Below are 14,852 nucleotides of genomic sequence, written 5' to 3'. Positions count from 1 at the left end.
TCTTGCATTCTTATGAACCTCCAGGATCAGAGGCAGGCTATCCCTGAATACCAGCTGTTGGGAAGCAACAAGGGCTACTGCCTTCATGTTCTGCCAGAGGGTTTCCTAGATTCATCCGATTGGAGACCATTGAGGTGTCGTTCCATTATTTAGATGCCACATATTCAAAGCAACCTTTCTGGTATTCCATTATGCAAAGAGGGAAAATGCCTTGTGCAATCAGACCAAGCTGGTCCATCCTGTTTCTGCTTGCTGCTGGACACATTCATCCTGGAAACCCACACAGACAGAGTAGGGAGGCTCCAACTCTCCCTCAGTGTTGTTCTCCAGAATCTGGTATACTTTGGCTGGATGCGGAGGTTCCTCTTAGGCTGATGGCATTTGAGGTATCAGGCCATTGCTGAGGATGAAGCCAGAAGGGTCTTGCCTTTGAAGGGGATGCAGCTGGGAATCTCAGGCCTGGGTGCGTGGTGAATGTGGCCCTTCAAGTCTCTTCCTCTGGCTCTCAGGACTCTCTCCAGGCCACACTCCTCACAGGCCTGCACCCTCCCTGGCTGGAAATGTATCCTTGATCATGCCTGCCTAGCAAAGGATAGGGAAGGATGTGAGTGTGAAACAATGAGCTGGCAAGGTAAAATTTACATTTGTTGCTCCGCCCCCTTTGCCTCCTGTGGCCCTGCCCACCATGAGCACAGTATGTGGCCCCCATAAGGTCGCTCATAGAGGAGTGTGGCCCTCGGGCTTAAAAATGCTCTCTCCCCTTCTTTTAAACTAAGCAGCCCTCAACACTGCAAATGTTCCGCACAGGGGAATTACTCCAGACCCCGTAACCATTTGCTCCATCCATTTCTGTCTCCGGTTGCCACATGGCCCCTGAAAGGTTGCTCAGGAGGAGATGTGGCCCCTGGACTGCAAAACATGCACAGTAAGAGTCAGTGCAGTATTGGCAAATCAAGTTGGTGGACTATGGCTAAATGGCTAAATTAGCTGGGAAGCTCAGGAGTCAATAAGACAATAAATTTTTTAAAAAAGAATGGGAAACATTTATAATGTACATACAAAATCATTGCAAACAGGTCAAAACATTAGCAGGATTTTAAACACACTTGTAATGTAAGAGAACATATAGATAATTTAGGAAGATAGAAAAATTGGAGAAGTACTGATATGCAGCTGAAAACAGAATTAAAAGGACCCGTGGAAGGGATGGGGCGGGGGGAGCCAGGAGATTCAGAGTAATCTCAATATTTGGATATTGTGCTATTTTATGTTGTATGTTTATATTTTTGCAAATAAAATAAAAATATTATGGGTGGGGGGGGGGGAGAGTCAGTGTGGTATAAGTGGTCTGAGTGACAGGCTAGAACATGGAGGATATTCGGGTTCAAATCCCCACTCAGCCATGAAGCCCATCAGGGGACCTTAGGCCAGTCCCTATCTCTCAGCCTAACCTACTTTGCAGGGTTGCTGGGAGGATAAAAGGGAAAGGGGGAGGTGCATGTTTGAGCTCCATGGAGGAGATGCGGAATATAACTGCAGAAGCAAATAAATAAATAAAGCCTCACGCCAAGGCATGCAGAGGTGACTCAGCTGTAAACAGTGAATGATCCATGCCTTCTTTAAGCAGGTCCTCACCCTTACTGGGTGCCAATTCCGTGTCTCATTTAATGGTGGGGATGAGATCACCGCTGATCATGGGAACCGGATGTTGTGAACCCCAAAGCTGATAATTGTCAAGTTCCTGGTAAGTCATTTGAAGGGAGCTTTTTTTGTAGGGCTCCATCAAGCCCGAACCGGTTTTGTGGGGGACAAGTGGCGAGAAAGGCATTTGTGCCTCTGAGCATGTCGTCTGCTGAATGAGGACATTTCCAGCCTTGGCGTTGGATGGGGATGAAGCAGAGGTGCCAACCTTGCACTTAAGAACTGCTATAATAAAAAACTGCTCCTTTTCCCTTATGGGCCCATATAGAGTCCTTAAGTGGATTCGAGGCCAACCAGAGAATATTGAGAGCCAGTGTGGTGTAGTGATTAAGAGCGGTAGACTTGTAATCTGGTGAACCGGGTTCGCGTCTCCGCTCCTCCACATGCAGCTGCTGGGTGAACTTGGGCTAGTCACTCTTCTCTGAAGTCTCTCAGCCCCACTCACCTCACAGAGTGTTTGTTGTGGGGGAGGAAGGGAAAGGAGAATGTGAGCCGCTTTGAGACTCCTTCGGGTAGTGATAAAGCAGGATATCAAATCCAAACTCTTCTTCTCTTCTAAAAGGATAAATAAATGCAAAGTGTCTTGAAATAACAAGCCCAGATTTGGTTTCCTAGCAGGTGGGAAAGGGGCCAGAATAAGTGCTTTCTGGTTTTCTGATTCTGAATGCATCCCAAGATTTAAATTCCACATTGACTCAATTTTTCCTGTAATCTAAAGCCTTCCGTGTGTGTATTGACAAACCCCAGTCCACACCCAGAGTTGGTCAGGAGAGATGCAGGCCTGAAACAGTACTGCAGCTGGTCAAACTCGTTTGGTTTTCCTTCGTGTCAAGTATTGGAAGGAAAGGTCACTGGAGATAACATGTTCACCAGCCAGCCCTTCATTTCCTTCTTCCCCAGTATCGTAATTCTGTGTCTGCCATTATGATTTTTCAGTGTCAAGATTCTAGTCCTCATTTAAAAACTCAGTACTTCTGTCTTCTCCCTCATCTATTTCTTGTGACCTTTCTTACTGCCTTGACTGGACACCAAAAGGCAGACTATAGGGTATTTATCCATTAGGGGATTTACTTAAGGGGAATACACTGCTGTCAATACATATGTGACTCGTAGACATGAGGACTCTGTTGTTGTTGTTGTTGTTGTTGTTGTTGTTGTTGTTGTTGTTGTTATCCTCTTCACCATAAGTTCCCAAGTCAGGTTATGGCCATTTAAAATACAATGTTAAATTCAGTTTAAAACCAAAGAAAGGGGTTTAATTACTTCCCATTTAACTCAACGGGGTTTGCTTCAAGTTAAAACATTCCTGTCCCCTGCCCCCATCAGTTTCACACAGGAAGACCTCAGAGCAGAGACACAGAACTTTGGTGTCCCAGAAGAAGAATATCAGAGAATGAGCCGTGGATTAATAAACCCCTCAGCACTTTGCTCTCCACAGTGGGAACTTTGATCTTCCTCTGGAAAGCCCAAAGGTTGATGGTATTGGTGGACAACCTCTGTTTTTCAACCATGTGAAGCATGATCCAGTGCCGTTCAGGCCAGCCAAGATATAGCTTCCCATTGACTCCTGGTGCCTCCATCACAGTGACATCTAGCAAGCTGCAGCCCTTGCCAGCCTAGGTTTCCAGGACTACAACTCCCATCAGGACCCAATGAAAAAACCGCACACCTCAAATAATGCTAATATTCTTTATGTGAAGACAGCATTTGTGCTCGCTTTTTTCTTTTTGAATTTTGTTAACTCACGTATAACTGTACTTATTTTCCGAGCCTATTTTATGGTTTCGGTTTTTATCTTTGAATTTCCATATGTTTTTATAGCTGTTCTCTCTGTTATACATTATAAAATGGCATTTTAAAAATCTCCCTCCCCCCCATTGTATATATCACATTAAACAGAGCAATACATATGAACATCTGTTATCAGTTCTACCTTCAAATTCCCTGGAACCTTAATGTTGACAGTGGGGTGGGGTGGGGTTGGGCTAACCCTCAAGAACTGCTGATGAAAGGACATTTAAATGCAGCAGAGTTCGGGCTCCATGATATTTTTTGAACAGAGCACATAAATATACTTTATACGGCTGACGGGCTCTATGTCTAGCTCATTCATGCAGTTAATCCAAACGATATGGCTTCTTTTTGGCCTCTTATGCCAGCTGCTTCCCGTTGCTACGGATCTCTAGGTTGCGGCTGATGGAAGTTGGACTGGGGCATCTGGGGGGCACCAGGTTGGCAGAGGCTATAGAATAATATTCTGATTAGTAGAAGAAAGGGAAAGAGAGGGGGAGATTAAAGGGCAAAAAAGAAAGAACAGTCTAGAAACTGTGGAACATTCTCCAGTTATCTTGTGTCGTTCAAAGTTCATTTCCAAGGATAAGCTGTGCTTCAGTACAAAAGGTACAAAAGTAGCGTTCTCCGCTGCCCACTGCCTGGTGCTATCTTAATCAGGCATGCTTGCGTGGCAGTGACTCAGCAGAGCGAGGTTTCTGGGAGAGCAGCCCGTTTTGTGATTCAGGCTGGGCAACGATACCAAAAAGGCATCCAGGCAGCACGGAAGGCCTCTCTCGCTTGTGGGGGGTTGTGCAAAAGATCCCTCTGCAATCATGTGTAAGCTAATTCTCCCTTGCATTTCGTTCCCAGGGGAGGATACTGGGCCCTGATCTGATTAGATTCTGGTTGCTGAAGGAAGGAAAGCAGGATGGGAGGAGGCATGGGCTCTGATCTGTTCAACTTCCTGCTTAGATTTATTATGACTAATCAAGTAAAAAATTGTCGGTGGTTGGACTATGACCTTGGAGACTAAGTTTTGAATCCCTGCTCAGCCATTAAGCTCTCACCGGGTGACCTTGGGCCAGCCACTGTCTTTCACAGCCTAACTTGCCTTGTTGTCGTGCGAGTAAACTGGGGACGGGGAGAACCATGTACACGGCCTTGAGCTCCTCGGAGGAAAATGTGGTATATAAATGTAACATATAATTAAAGAAAAGCAGAAGCAGAGAAGTGCCTGGCTGCTGGATCAGTCCTAAGTGGGCCTTGTTATTCCAGCATCTTGTTTTCAGGGTGGTGAACCAGATGCCCCAATGGGAAGCCCGTAAACAGGAATTGTTGACAACAACTGGCATTGAGAGGCCTATGATAGTGGTGGTAGATCACAGCTAGAGGCCACTGATCGCTTTATCCTCCATTGAGACATCTTTATATATACCAAGTGTTGTATATTCTACTGGAAATAGCTCACCACTGGAATTCTGGTTTGACGAAGCAGACATGTGGGCCAGTGATTCAGAGCTGCCCCAGATGGACTTGTCTGAGCATGTTAAAGAGTTCGTCTCGCAGGCAGCATTTCCAAGCTGTTAGGTCATATGAACTCAGCTTTCAGCTGCTTAGAAAACAAATGCACAGCCCTGCGAGTTTTGCCCAAGGGCCTGGAGAAAAAAGGATGATGGTAGCAAAATGTTAATATTTACCAGTCACTTCTAAAAATTAACCCATCCTTGCAGAGATTATACAAACCTGGGGGAATGCCGGCAAAAATATTGGGTTGTATCCAACATTAGGCATACTCAGAGGAGACCCACCCACAGACATAGGTCAGTTAATTTCAATGGATCTACCCTGACTTTGGCTAACCAACACTGGATACAAACCATTTAAAAGTAACAGATTATTTTTATTTTTTTGCAAGGAGAGCGAATCTGTCACGAGGAAGAGAACAACATAATCTAAAGCAAGGATGTTGTCGTTTGTGCTGAAGGGAACGCGAGCATTTCTGTGATCCATACAAGTTGGGTTATTATCGTGGATGATGAATGTGATGCCAGTTCAAACATTATCTGTCCTGTTTGAAGTCAAGAGACACAAACCAGGCAGATTATGCTGAGAAGCATCCCTGAAACACTCCTCCCCCTGCCACCGTCAATCTAGCTTTCTTTGTCTGAACAGCATATCCTGTGTGTGACCACAGAACAAAATCGGGGCATTTCCTGAGCACTCTTTTAATTGCTTTTCTCAGGAAAACAACACCAGGTCCACAACATACCCTTGGTTCCCCACTGTGCAGGCACTGTGTGTGTGTATGTAAACTCTCCTAAATCAGCAGTGGGAGATTCTGCAGGCACCCTGATCATCACCTTGTGACTTGTGTACAAATCCATGCAAACACACAGAGCCCTCTTTCCAAATAATAGATGCTTTCATAATGCTGCCTGGTGACCTAGTTCCTGACTGCCCTCAGTTTTTCTGGGAAATCCAAATGCACTGACAGGATCAAGGAGGTCATAAGATCTGGATTTATTTGTGGTTTTTGCCAGCCCAGCAACGATAGATATGTTGCCATCAGCTGGTACTTATCAAGCACTGAGTCACCCAGAATTCTCAGGATAGCATTTAAAAGGAAACATGTTTCAAAGGCTTTCCAGGGTTAATAGTCTACATTCTGAAGTTACCCCATGATATGGCACAAGCTATGCCTGTAAACATGCTGTGGAACACAAACTGACCCAAGATTAACAGTCAATAAAGTAGAGTGTTTATTAGTACCATCACCCCACCGGTTTCGCAGTGCATTCTGAAAGCTTCTAAGCAACACAGAACTCTTCCTCTGCTTGGATGTTCAGCAATTGTTTTAGATGGGCGGGAAACAGATTTCTAAGGCATTAAGAAAAAGCTTGTTTATCCCCATTTGCATATTCTTTGGTCTTCAAAGAGAATGGAATATGTATTAGATCCTTGACATCTGTGAGACTCTCAATGTTACACAGAAGTATGCTTTGATGAAGAAGCAATACAAGTAGCACAGAATTGTCTGATTCAATGAGTTCATCCTTATAAAAAGCTGAAGAATGTATTTTTATTGATATCCTTTTTGAGGGGACAAGTGAAGTTTATTCGTTTTTTAAACTCACCAAGACATTTTAAGCAATTGTTGGGTGTTTTTTTTTAACTGTGGGTAACCCAGAAATTGTGAAGGGGCTGCAGCAAATTAATTGTTTTTCTTTCTGCTACCCAAAAAAAAAAAAAAAAAAAAGTTTATCGTGGATTTTGTATTTTAAGTATATTGTATTTATTTTTGTTGCTCAGGGACCCATCCAGGAAATGTATGCTAATAGATGGCCAATTAAAATATCATAAATACATAAATAATGCTCATTGGGTGACTTTGGGTCAGTTACTAATTTTTACCCTAACCAACCTCATAGGGTTGTTGTGAGGATTAAAGTTTAGCAAGGGGAGTGTTGCTCCTTTGAAGAAAGATGGGACATAAATGATAGGGGAATCCTGGTATGTAAAGCTTTAGTTTATGTGCTGTACAAGTTAATATGGATAGATGGGGCCAACTTCTGAGGGGGTAAGTTTGTTACACATGGTGCAGATTCCAGACCCCAAATTTGAGATCAGATATGAAAGTTCATGCACACAAATATAGGGAAAGTGTGAACCCTTATTGCATTTACATGGAATGAGATCTAGTATATTTATACACTAAATCTCTATTTGATTATGTCTCCATTATATTTTTAAACCATTACTTTTAATTTTTTAACAGCTTTCTTATATATTCACAATGTTTTTACTACTGCTTTTCTTTTTCTTTGTTTCTTTATGGCATTTTATTAATCTGAGATCAGCCACTATTCAGTAGGTTTGTACAAGGAAAGTCAGGTTTTTGTAAAGGCTTTAAAAGCAAATAAATAATGAACACAACAAGCCAGCCATTTCAAACTTATTTTGTATCCAATCCTCTTAAAATATGTATACACTCTGTTTTCTCCTGGATACCTCTTTTCTTCTTCTTCTTCTTCTTCCAGCAAGTGCTACAGGAAATAACATGCATATGCTATTAAGTTGCAAAATTCAGGGTGCCTCTTGCCTGCTAATCCTAGGCAGGGGTAGAAGAAGAGAGAAACTGGTTGTGTGACCCCGTTTCAAGGTACTAAGCGAGAACAAAGTATTAATTTCAGGCTAGCTCAGAAGAGGAAACGGCTTCAGGGCCTGGAACATTGTTTCCTGCCGAAAGCTAAAAACAGAAAACACCAGCTTGAGTTTCAAATGCTGAGCCCTGTTTTCATTGCTACATAATAACTTGGGGTGGGTTGAATCCAAGTAAGCAATATTTAGAGTAGACCCACTGAAATTGATGGACATGGCTAAATTCCCCCCATTGATTTCAATGGGTCTACTCTGAGACCAACGGCTAGATACTCCCTATGTAAAGACTGGGAAACCCAGCCAGATGGGCAGGATATAAATTAATAATAATAATAAGAAGAAAAAGACCGCTTTGCACAACTATTGTTTTGATGCCAGTAACTCCAGCGACAAAAACATGGAACGGTTTGCAGCAAGGAGACAAACGGAATCGTCTCCCAGGAACAAGCTCCTCATTTGTGGCTAGATGGGTCAACACGATAAATAGCTTAATACATAAATATGGGTTATCCTTTTAAAAAATTTCTATGAAGACTTTGGGGAATAACTCAGTATGGAAATATGTACCCCCACTTTTAAAATGTATGAGGGGATAAGTTCTGCTGAGCATGAGTGACTCCATTTTACAAAGCCTGATTTATGAGGCATATTTTGGTGATACTATTCAAGTGTTTTTGTTCAAACTCGCCCGCCCCCCCCCCCTTCGCTTGCTGGTTAGTGGTAATTATTTCTGGGCTTTTATTTTCATTTTTTTTTACCCTGCTCGCCCGTTCCTTCCAGTTCTGTTCACCAATGATAATGCTTGCAGTGCTTTTAATTTATTTCCCCTCCCCCCTCAACTATTCTTTGAGACTACCTCATAATAGAAAAAATGAAACAAAAAAAGTTGTATGACAAGAAACAAATAGATTTTAAAACATAGCGAGGTTATGTTTGGCACCTCTCGTTCTGGGACTGAAGAACAGGAAAGAAACGCCTCAGTTAATTACATAACCAATTATTATTGTTTAATGGTGAAGGTTTCTGAGGGGGAGCCAAATTTTCCCTCAAAGAGGAGGGGCCCCACTTGTGAGAGAAGGAAAGCATTCTCTCTTCTCTATTGTTTTATATGTATTATGCAGTAACTTCTTTTGGTTTTATTATCTTGATTTTTTTGTTTTAATATTTACTTCCCCTCAGGAGACCCCCTCCCCCACCCGCGAAGGTGCCCATCCCCCACCTCCCTCCGTGTGCCGTTTTCCCCCCCCCTTCCTCCCCCGCATGCGCACAACTGCCCGCATTCACTTTCCTCCCACCCCCCTTCTCGAAATCTGCTTCACTGAGGCGGAGGGCCTTAGCAACGAGGGTGACCTCACCCGGCGCCAATCAGCGAAGACTTACTCATTAGAAACACACGAAGAGAGGAAAAACACCTCCCTTCCCTTCTCCAGATCCTTCCAGAGCTTTCCTACCCGAGAGCCAATCAGCGACTGCATGTTTCCTTCCTTTGCACCAATCGCCACCGAGCCGCCGATTTAATCCCGCCTCTCAACGGCAGGTCGAAATTGCACAGTTTTTCTTCACCTTCTCTTGTATATCCTTCCGCAGCTCACACAACTCGTTTTATCGCGTGTCGTAACAAAGAGACCACAACGACTTTCTCCGTTTTCCTTTTTCCTTCCCTTCAAGTAGCGGGGGACACACCAGGAAGGGCGAAGTGGCTCTCATTACCGTTTTGTCGCCGAACTATTTTTTTTAGCGGAAGGAGACTAGAACCCCGCCCAGGGGAAGGAGGAGCGATAACTCACAGAGGTCTATAAATGCAAGTGGGCGGAAGCGAAACGGACATTCGACGCTGTCATTAACGGAAGGAAAGGTTTGAGAGACTTCTCAACGGAAGCGACGGTCGGGATTCGTTTTTCCTTGTTGAAGCGGTCGTAGCACATTGGTAAGATGTCGGAGAGAGTGGTTGGGAAAGGAGGCCGCCTTTCGAGCGACGTGGCGGCGCCTCTGGGTTGTGGCGTCACTGGCTTCCATTGTGGCGAGGCGCTTTCCGGCGACGTGGAGGGGGGCGGAGGGGGGCTCGGCGAGGGGCTTGCTGCGCAGCCCCCGGCCACAGGGGAGATGGGGTGGCTTCGTGGCGGGAGGCGCGCCTGAGGGGCGAGCGCGGCGCTTTTTGCGCCGGTGAGGTAAAAAGGAATAAACCGAGACCAGCCCCTCCCCCAATAGATATAATTTTTATTGTGCTGTAATGGAGGCCCTCACAAAGAAGCGGTCAAAAGCCGTATCGTGGCGGTCGGGAGATGCGCGTTTTAAATGGGTGGGGAACCGTATAAGCGGGAGCCTTAGCTGACGCAGATACTTAAGAATATAGTAAAAATGCTCCCAAGTATGAAGCACAAAGAAGCAAACTCTGCTTTAAAAAAAACAAACGGATGAGGAGAGTCGGTTGCCGGAACCCACGGGGCTAATTTTAGGAGTCCTGGGTAGTTCTCCCTCCCACCTCCCCCCAAAATGCAATGCAAATCGTTCCGGGAAAGTGCGTCATGATTACAAAAGAACTTGCATGTGATGGGCTGGCCTTATATTGGCATTGTTTGTAGCAATGAGCTGCCTTTTGAGTCAGTTCTAATAAGGGGGAAAGGATGTAAAGTACTAAAGCAAAAAAAGGGGGTGGCTTGGGAAATGTTGTAGGTATGTTATGAGCAAAAGGTTAGTTGGGGGGGAGGAAATAGGTGAGATCACTGAATTGGTTAATATTCAAAAGGTCATCCAGCTCAGCTGCTTTGTGATCAACAAATCAAGCCACCTCTTGTGGTTTTGCAGTGAGGTCCCCCCCCCCCCCGTTTCTGACCTTGGTGTGTAGTATTTGAGGATATCAAATACAGTAGTGCCTTTACTTAGCTTGACTAGGCTTGCCATTTTCACCTCATTTTTCTGCTTGTTAGATGCATGGGAGACAATTCCATTGTATCTGCTAATTGCTGTTAACTAATGAAAAATGTTGGAAACTTACAGAATACTTGTTGGTTCTGATGGGTGTTAAAAACCTGTCACAGGCTTTTAGTGTTTCTGGTTATTGGATAACTTCTGCATTGCTGAAATGGGAAGGTACTGCAGTATAATGAGATAACGCATAATATTGTATTATTGCAGATAAAAAATGCAGATCTTTGTCAAGACTCTGACTGGCAAGACCATCACCCTGGAGGTGGAGCCCAGCGACACCATTGAGAATGTGAAAGCTAAGATCCAGGACAAAGAAGGCATTCCCCCTGACCAGCAGAGGCTGATCTTTGCCGGAAAGCAGCTAGAAGATGGCCGCACGCTCTCCGACTACAACATCCAGAAAGAATCCACCCTCCATCTTGTGCTGCGTCTGAGGGGAGGCATGCAGATCTTTGTCAAGACACTGACCGGCAAGACCATCACCCTGGAGGTGGAGCCCAGCGACACCATTGAGAACGTGAAAGCTAAGATCCAGGACAAAGAAGGCATTCCCCCTGACCAGCAGAGGCTGATCTTTGCCGGAAAGCAGCTGGAAGATGGCCGCACGCTCTCCGACTACAACATCCAGAAAGAATCCACCCTCCATCTTGTGCTGCGTCTGAGGGGAGGCATGCAGATCTTTGTCAAGACACTGACCGGCAAGACCATCACCCTGGAGGTGGAGCCCAGCGACACCATTGAGAATGTGAAAGCTAAGATCCAGGACAAAGAAGGCATTCCCCCTGACCAGCAGAGGCTGATCTTTGCCGGAAAGCAGCTAGAAGATGGCCGCACGCTCTCAGACTACAACATCCAGAAAGAATCCACCCTCCATCTTGTGCTGCGTCTGAGGGGAGGCATGCAGATCTTTGTCAAGACACTGACCGGCAAGACCATCACCCTGGAGGTGGAGCCCAGCGACACCATTGAGAACGTGAAAGCTAAGATCCAGGACAAAGAAGGCATTCCCCCTGACCAGCAGCGGCTGATCTTTGCCGGAAAACAGCTGGAAGATGGCCGCACGCTCTCCGACTACAACATCCAGAAAGAATCCACCCTCCATCTTGTGCTGCGTCTGAGGGGAGGCATGCAGATCTTTGTCAAGACACTGACCGGCAAGACCATCACCCTGGAGGTGGAGCCCAGCGACACCATTGAGAACGTGAAAGCTAAGATCCAGGACAAAGAAGGCATTCCCCCTGACCAGCAGAGGCTGATCTTTGCCGGAAAGCAGCTGGAAGATGGCCGCACGCTCTCAGACTACAACATCCAGAAAGAATCCACCCTCCATCTTGTGCTGCGTCTGAGGGGAGGCATGCAGATCTTTGTCAAGACACTGACCGGCAAGACCATCACCCTGGAGGTGGAGCCCAGCGACACCATTGAGAACGTGAAAGCTAAGATCCAGGACAAAGAAGGCATTCCCCCTGACCAGCAGAGGCTGATCTTTGCCGGAAAGCAGCTAGAAGATGGCCGCACGCTCTCAGACTACAACATCCAGAAAGAATCCACCCTCCATCTTGTGCTGCGTCTGAGGGGAGGCATGCAGATCTTTGTCAAGACACTGACCGGCAAGACCATCACCCTGGAGGTGGAGCCCAGCGACACCATTGAGAACGTGAAAGCTAAGATCCAGGACAAAGAAGGCATTCCCCCTGACCAGCAGAGGCTGATCTTTGCCGGAAAGCAGCTAGAAGATGGCCGCACGCTCTCAGACTACAACATCCAGAAAGAATCCACCCTCCACCTTGTGCTGCGTCTGAGAGGTGGCTTTTAGGTGTTAACGGAACTCTTTATTTGCAAGTTGCCAATAGCATTTGTTTGCACTGTAGCTGTTTAATGTCTTAATATTGTAAGGTAAATAAAAGTTTTAAGTAACTGCTGGACTGTTGGTGTAAATGCTAAATAAAAGTTTTTGTTGCACATTAGTTTGTAGTTTTCATGAATATTTTTTAATGATTATGTATGGTGTTCAAGAATACTTTTCTCCCAATTTTTTTTACACAGTAGCTGCTGTGCGTAACTGCATTCTGGGAAAGAAATCAAAGGTAACAAGGGAATCCAAAATTATGTGAAAGTTGGAATAGGTTCTGTAACTTAATCCTAAATAAACTGATACTAAACATGTCATGAGGTATAACTGCAGAGATTAAGGTCACGGCACCAGACATTTTGCCAGGTAAAAACAGGTTTAAGCTTAGAATACAGAATATGAAACTTGGGAGTCGAGTGCTCAAACTGATTAAACTGTGCCTGCTACAACTCTGCCATGACTTCTGGCAACAAATTTGGCTGCTGTGGTAGGTAATGCTGGCTGTGTTTAAATGAGCCAACCATTCATAACACTTTTCTAGAGCAGCATCTTGACAGGGTATTTCAGGGTTCAACAATCCATTTTGGGTCCAGTATGCAATTGTCACAATGGAAGGCACTTTTGTCAAAATTGGTGTTAAAATCTAACTTACTGAAAAGGCAGTTAAGTGCCACTCCTGTAGTCTTACATCACTAGGACACCACAAGCTCTGCCTTATAATGCCATGTGTAACTTGAATATGTACCCACAGCTCTATAAATAAAGGCTGTCTACTTCAGTGGTTCTCTGCAGTGTCAGATGGAGGCCCAGGAGGGTTCACAATTATGTCAGGTGACCTTGCCTTTTCTATTACACCACACAGGTAGAGTGGTGTCTGCAAACTCCTTGTCCCACATCTGATGTCTTAATAAGCCATGGATGGTGGGTGTGCACATGGCTTTGCCTAATTAGGTTCTCGATTGCTGCCCTAGGTGACTTCCTTCAGCAGCCAAAGAGGCTAATACTTGCTTAGTGGGAGGTGTACCTGTAGCACAATGCACTAGATAAAAGCAATGCTCAATAGTAGATGATTAACCAGGTTTATGGATTCCAAAGGCTTGGCTTGTGTAACAAGGGCACACCAATCACAACACATCCATGTGGGTAATAAATGCTGGTAAATCCCTTCCTCTGGCTGCCATGTAACGAGCTTCTGCCCCTCGTCGGAGTGCCTGCTCTAGTTTCATTTTCACGTCTTTCCTTCTGGCTTCTGGGATGTTGTTTATTTCATCCTCACTAATTTCATAACCAAACATCTCAATCTATGGAGGCAACAAGAAACAGAATTTTGGCAGCAGTTGCTGTTGCAAGCGCTTGTGGCTTGTGTGGAAAGTGAAAAGCAGAGGTGCGGCACCTCAAGCCTGGAAGCTTTATGTGGCCCTCAGCAGGTTCTATCAACTTTTTAACTATCCATATGCTCTGCAGTCCTCAACCTTTTCTGCCTGTCTGGTGTGTGTCATTGAAAAAATCCCCCACACCTGGCTTTAGAGAAAGAAGACTGTGGGAAGGAGTTAGGCCTGGGTACCTATCAGTGGGGCAGAGAAGGGGGAGTTGCGGATTAGTACAGGCGGGCTGGGAAGCAGGAGGTAGGTTCATGTCATGCACCTAATATATAAAAACTTTTATGCAGATAATGTTTCATTATATAAGGTACTGGAACGGCCAGCTGCCCAGCCCAGGTGAGCTGTTGGAGAGATGGAGGTGCTGTGAAATGCTTCCCACCTTTAAGAAGGGGTGGGGCTTGGGGCAGGGATGAAGCGTAGAGGGAGGGAGGTTTGGTCCAGTGTAGTGGAAGGGCAAAGGCGTATGTGGGGTTAGCAAGTGGGGTGGCAGCCCCTAGTATGTCATGCTTTTTATCCCTATAAAAATGACAAATCTTGGAATAATTTTTCCATCTTTGCATTCCTCAGAATGCATTGGGAAGATGGGATAAATCTGTGGAGGGTTAAGGCTTTCAATGGCTACTATCTTCGATGGCTGTGTTCTACCTATCCTGTCAGAGGCAGAATGCCTCTGTCAGTTGCTGGGGAATCACAAGTGGAGAGTTACTAAAGGCCTTGTTCTCAGGCTACTTGGCCACAGGACGCTGGACTGGATCTGGATGAGCTATCTGTCTAGTCCAGCAGGGCTTTGAATGTTCCTTTCTGTTGCTGGAACACACCATAAAAATATAAAAGGCAGGCAATGAGAGAATGCTTTAAAATACCTTTGCATTCTTGTCATCTTCATTGTAGTCCCGAATATGCTCCCTTGTGGCTGCATCCAAGCATTCCCTTTCCTCGGTGCTCGAACCATTAACAACTAAAGAAACACAATTACTTTCTGGGAAGTAGACACCTAAGGTTGCAACCTGTTTAAATCTAGACATTCTCACTTAACTAGTTTGTGGCTCAGGCTGTCG

General features: G+C 45.1%; 1 protein-coding gene and 1 long non-coding RNA gene across 3 annotated transcripts; one reads left to right on the top strand and one right to left on the bottom strand.

Moving 5' to 3' along the window:
• Positions 1–9,471: 9,471 nt before the first annotated feature.
• UBB (ubiquitin B) lies at positions 9,472–12,485 on the top strand. Of its 2 annotated transcripts, XM_033171310.1 has the most exons (3): positions 9,472–9,559; positions 10,768–12,135; positions 12,364–12,485. In XM_033171310.1, the coding sequence occupies exons 2-3, from the start codon at positions 10,775–10,777 to the stop codon at positions 12,374–12,376; spliced, it is 1,374 nt and encodes a 457-aa protein (XP_033027201.1). In that variant the 5' UTR covers positions 9,472–9,559; positions 10,768–10,774; the 3' UTR covers positions 12,377–12,485. The 2 variants fall into 2 exon arrangements, with proteins under 2 accessions (XP_033027201.1, XP_033027200.1); XM_033171309.1 differs by having other exon boundaries at positions 10,768–12,485.
• A 987-nt stretch (positions 12,486–13,472) lies between these two features.
• Positions 13,473–14,821, bottom strand: LOC117060143. The gene is made up of 2 exons (XR_004427975.1): positions 14,658–14,821; positions 13,473–13,713 (listed from the first exon to the last, which is right to left on the bottom strand). It is a non-coding gene; the product is annotated as an uncharacterized LOC117060143 (long non-coding RNA).
• Between the last annotated feature and the right edge of the window lie 31 nt (positions 14,822–14,852).

Source organism: Lacerta agilis, chromosome 15 (assembly GCF_009819535.1).
Source record: "Lacerta agilis isolate rLacAgi1 chromosome 15, rLacAgi1.pri, whole genome shotgun sequence".
Classification (NCBI taxonomy): domain Eukaryota; kingdom Metazoa; phylum Chordata; class Lepidosauria; order Squamata; family Lacertidae; genus Lacerta; species Lacerta agilis.
This window is presented reverse-complemented; position numbering and strand designations above follow the sequence as displayed.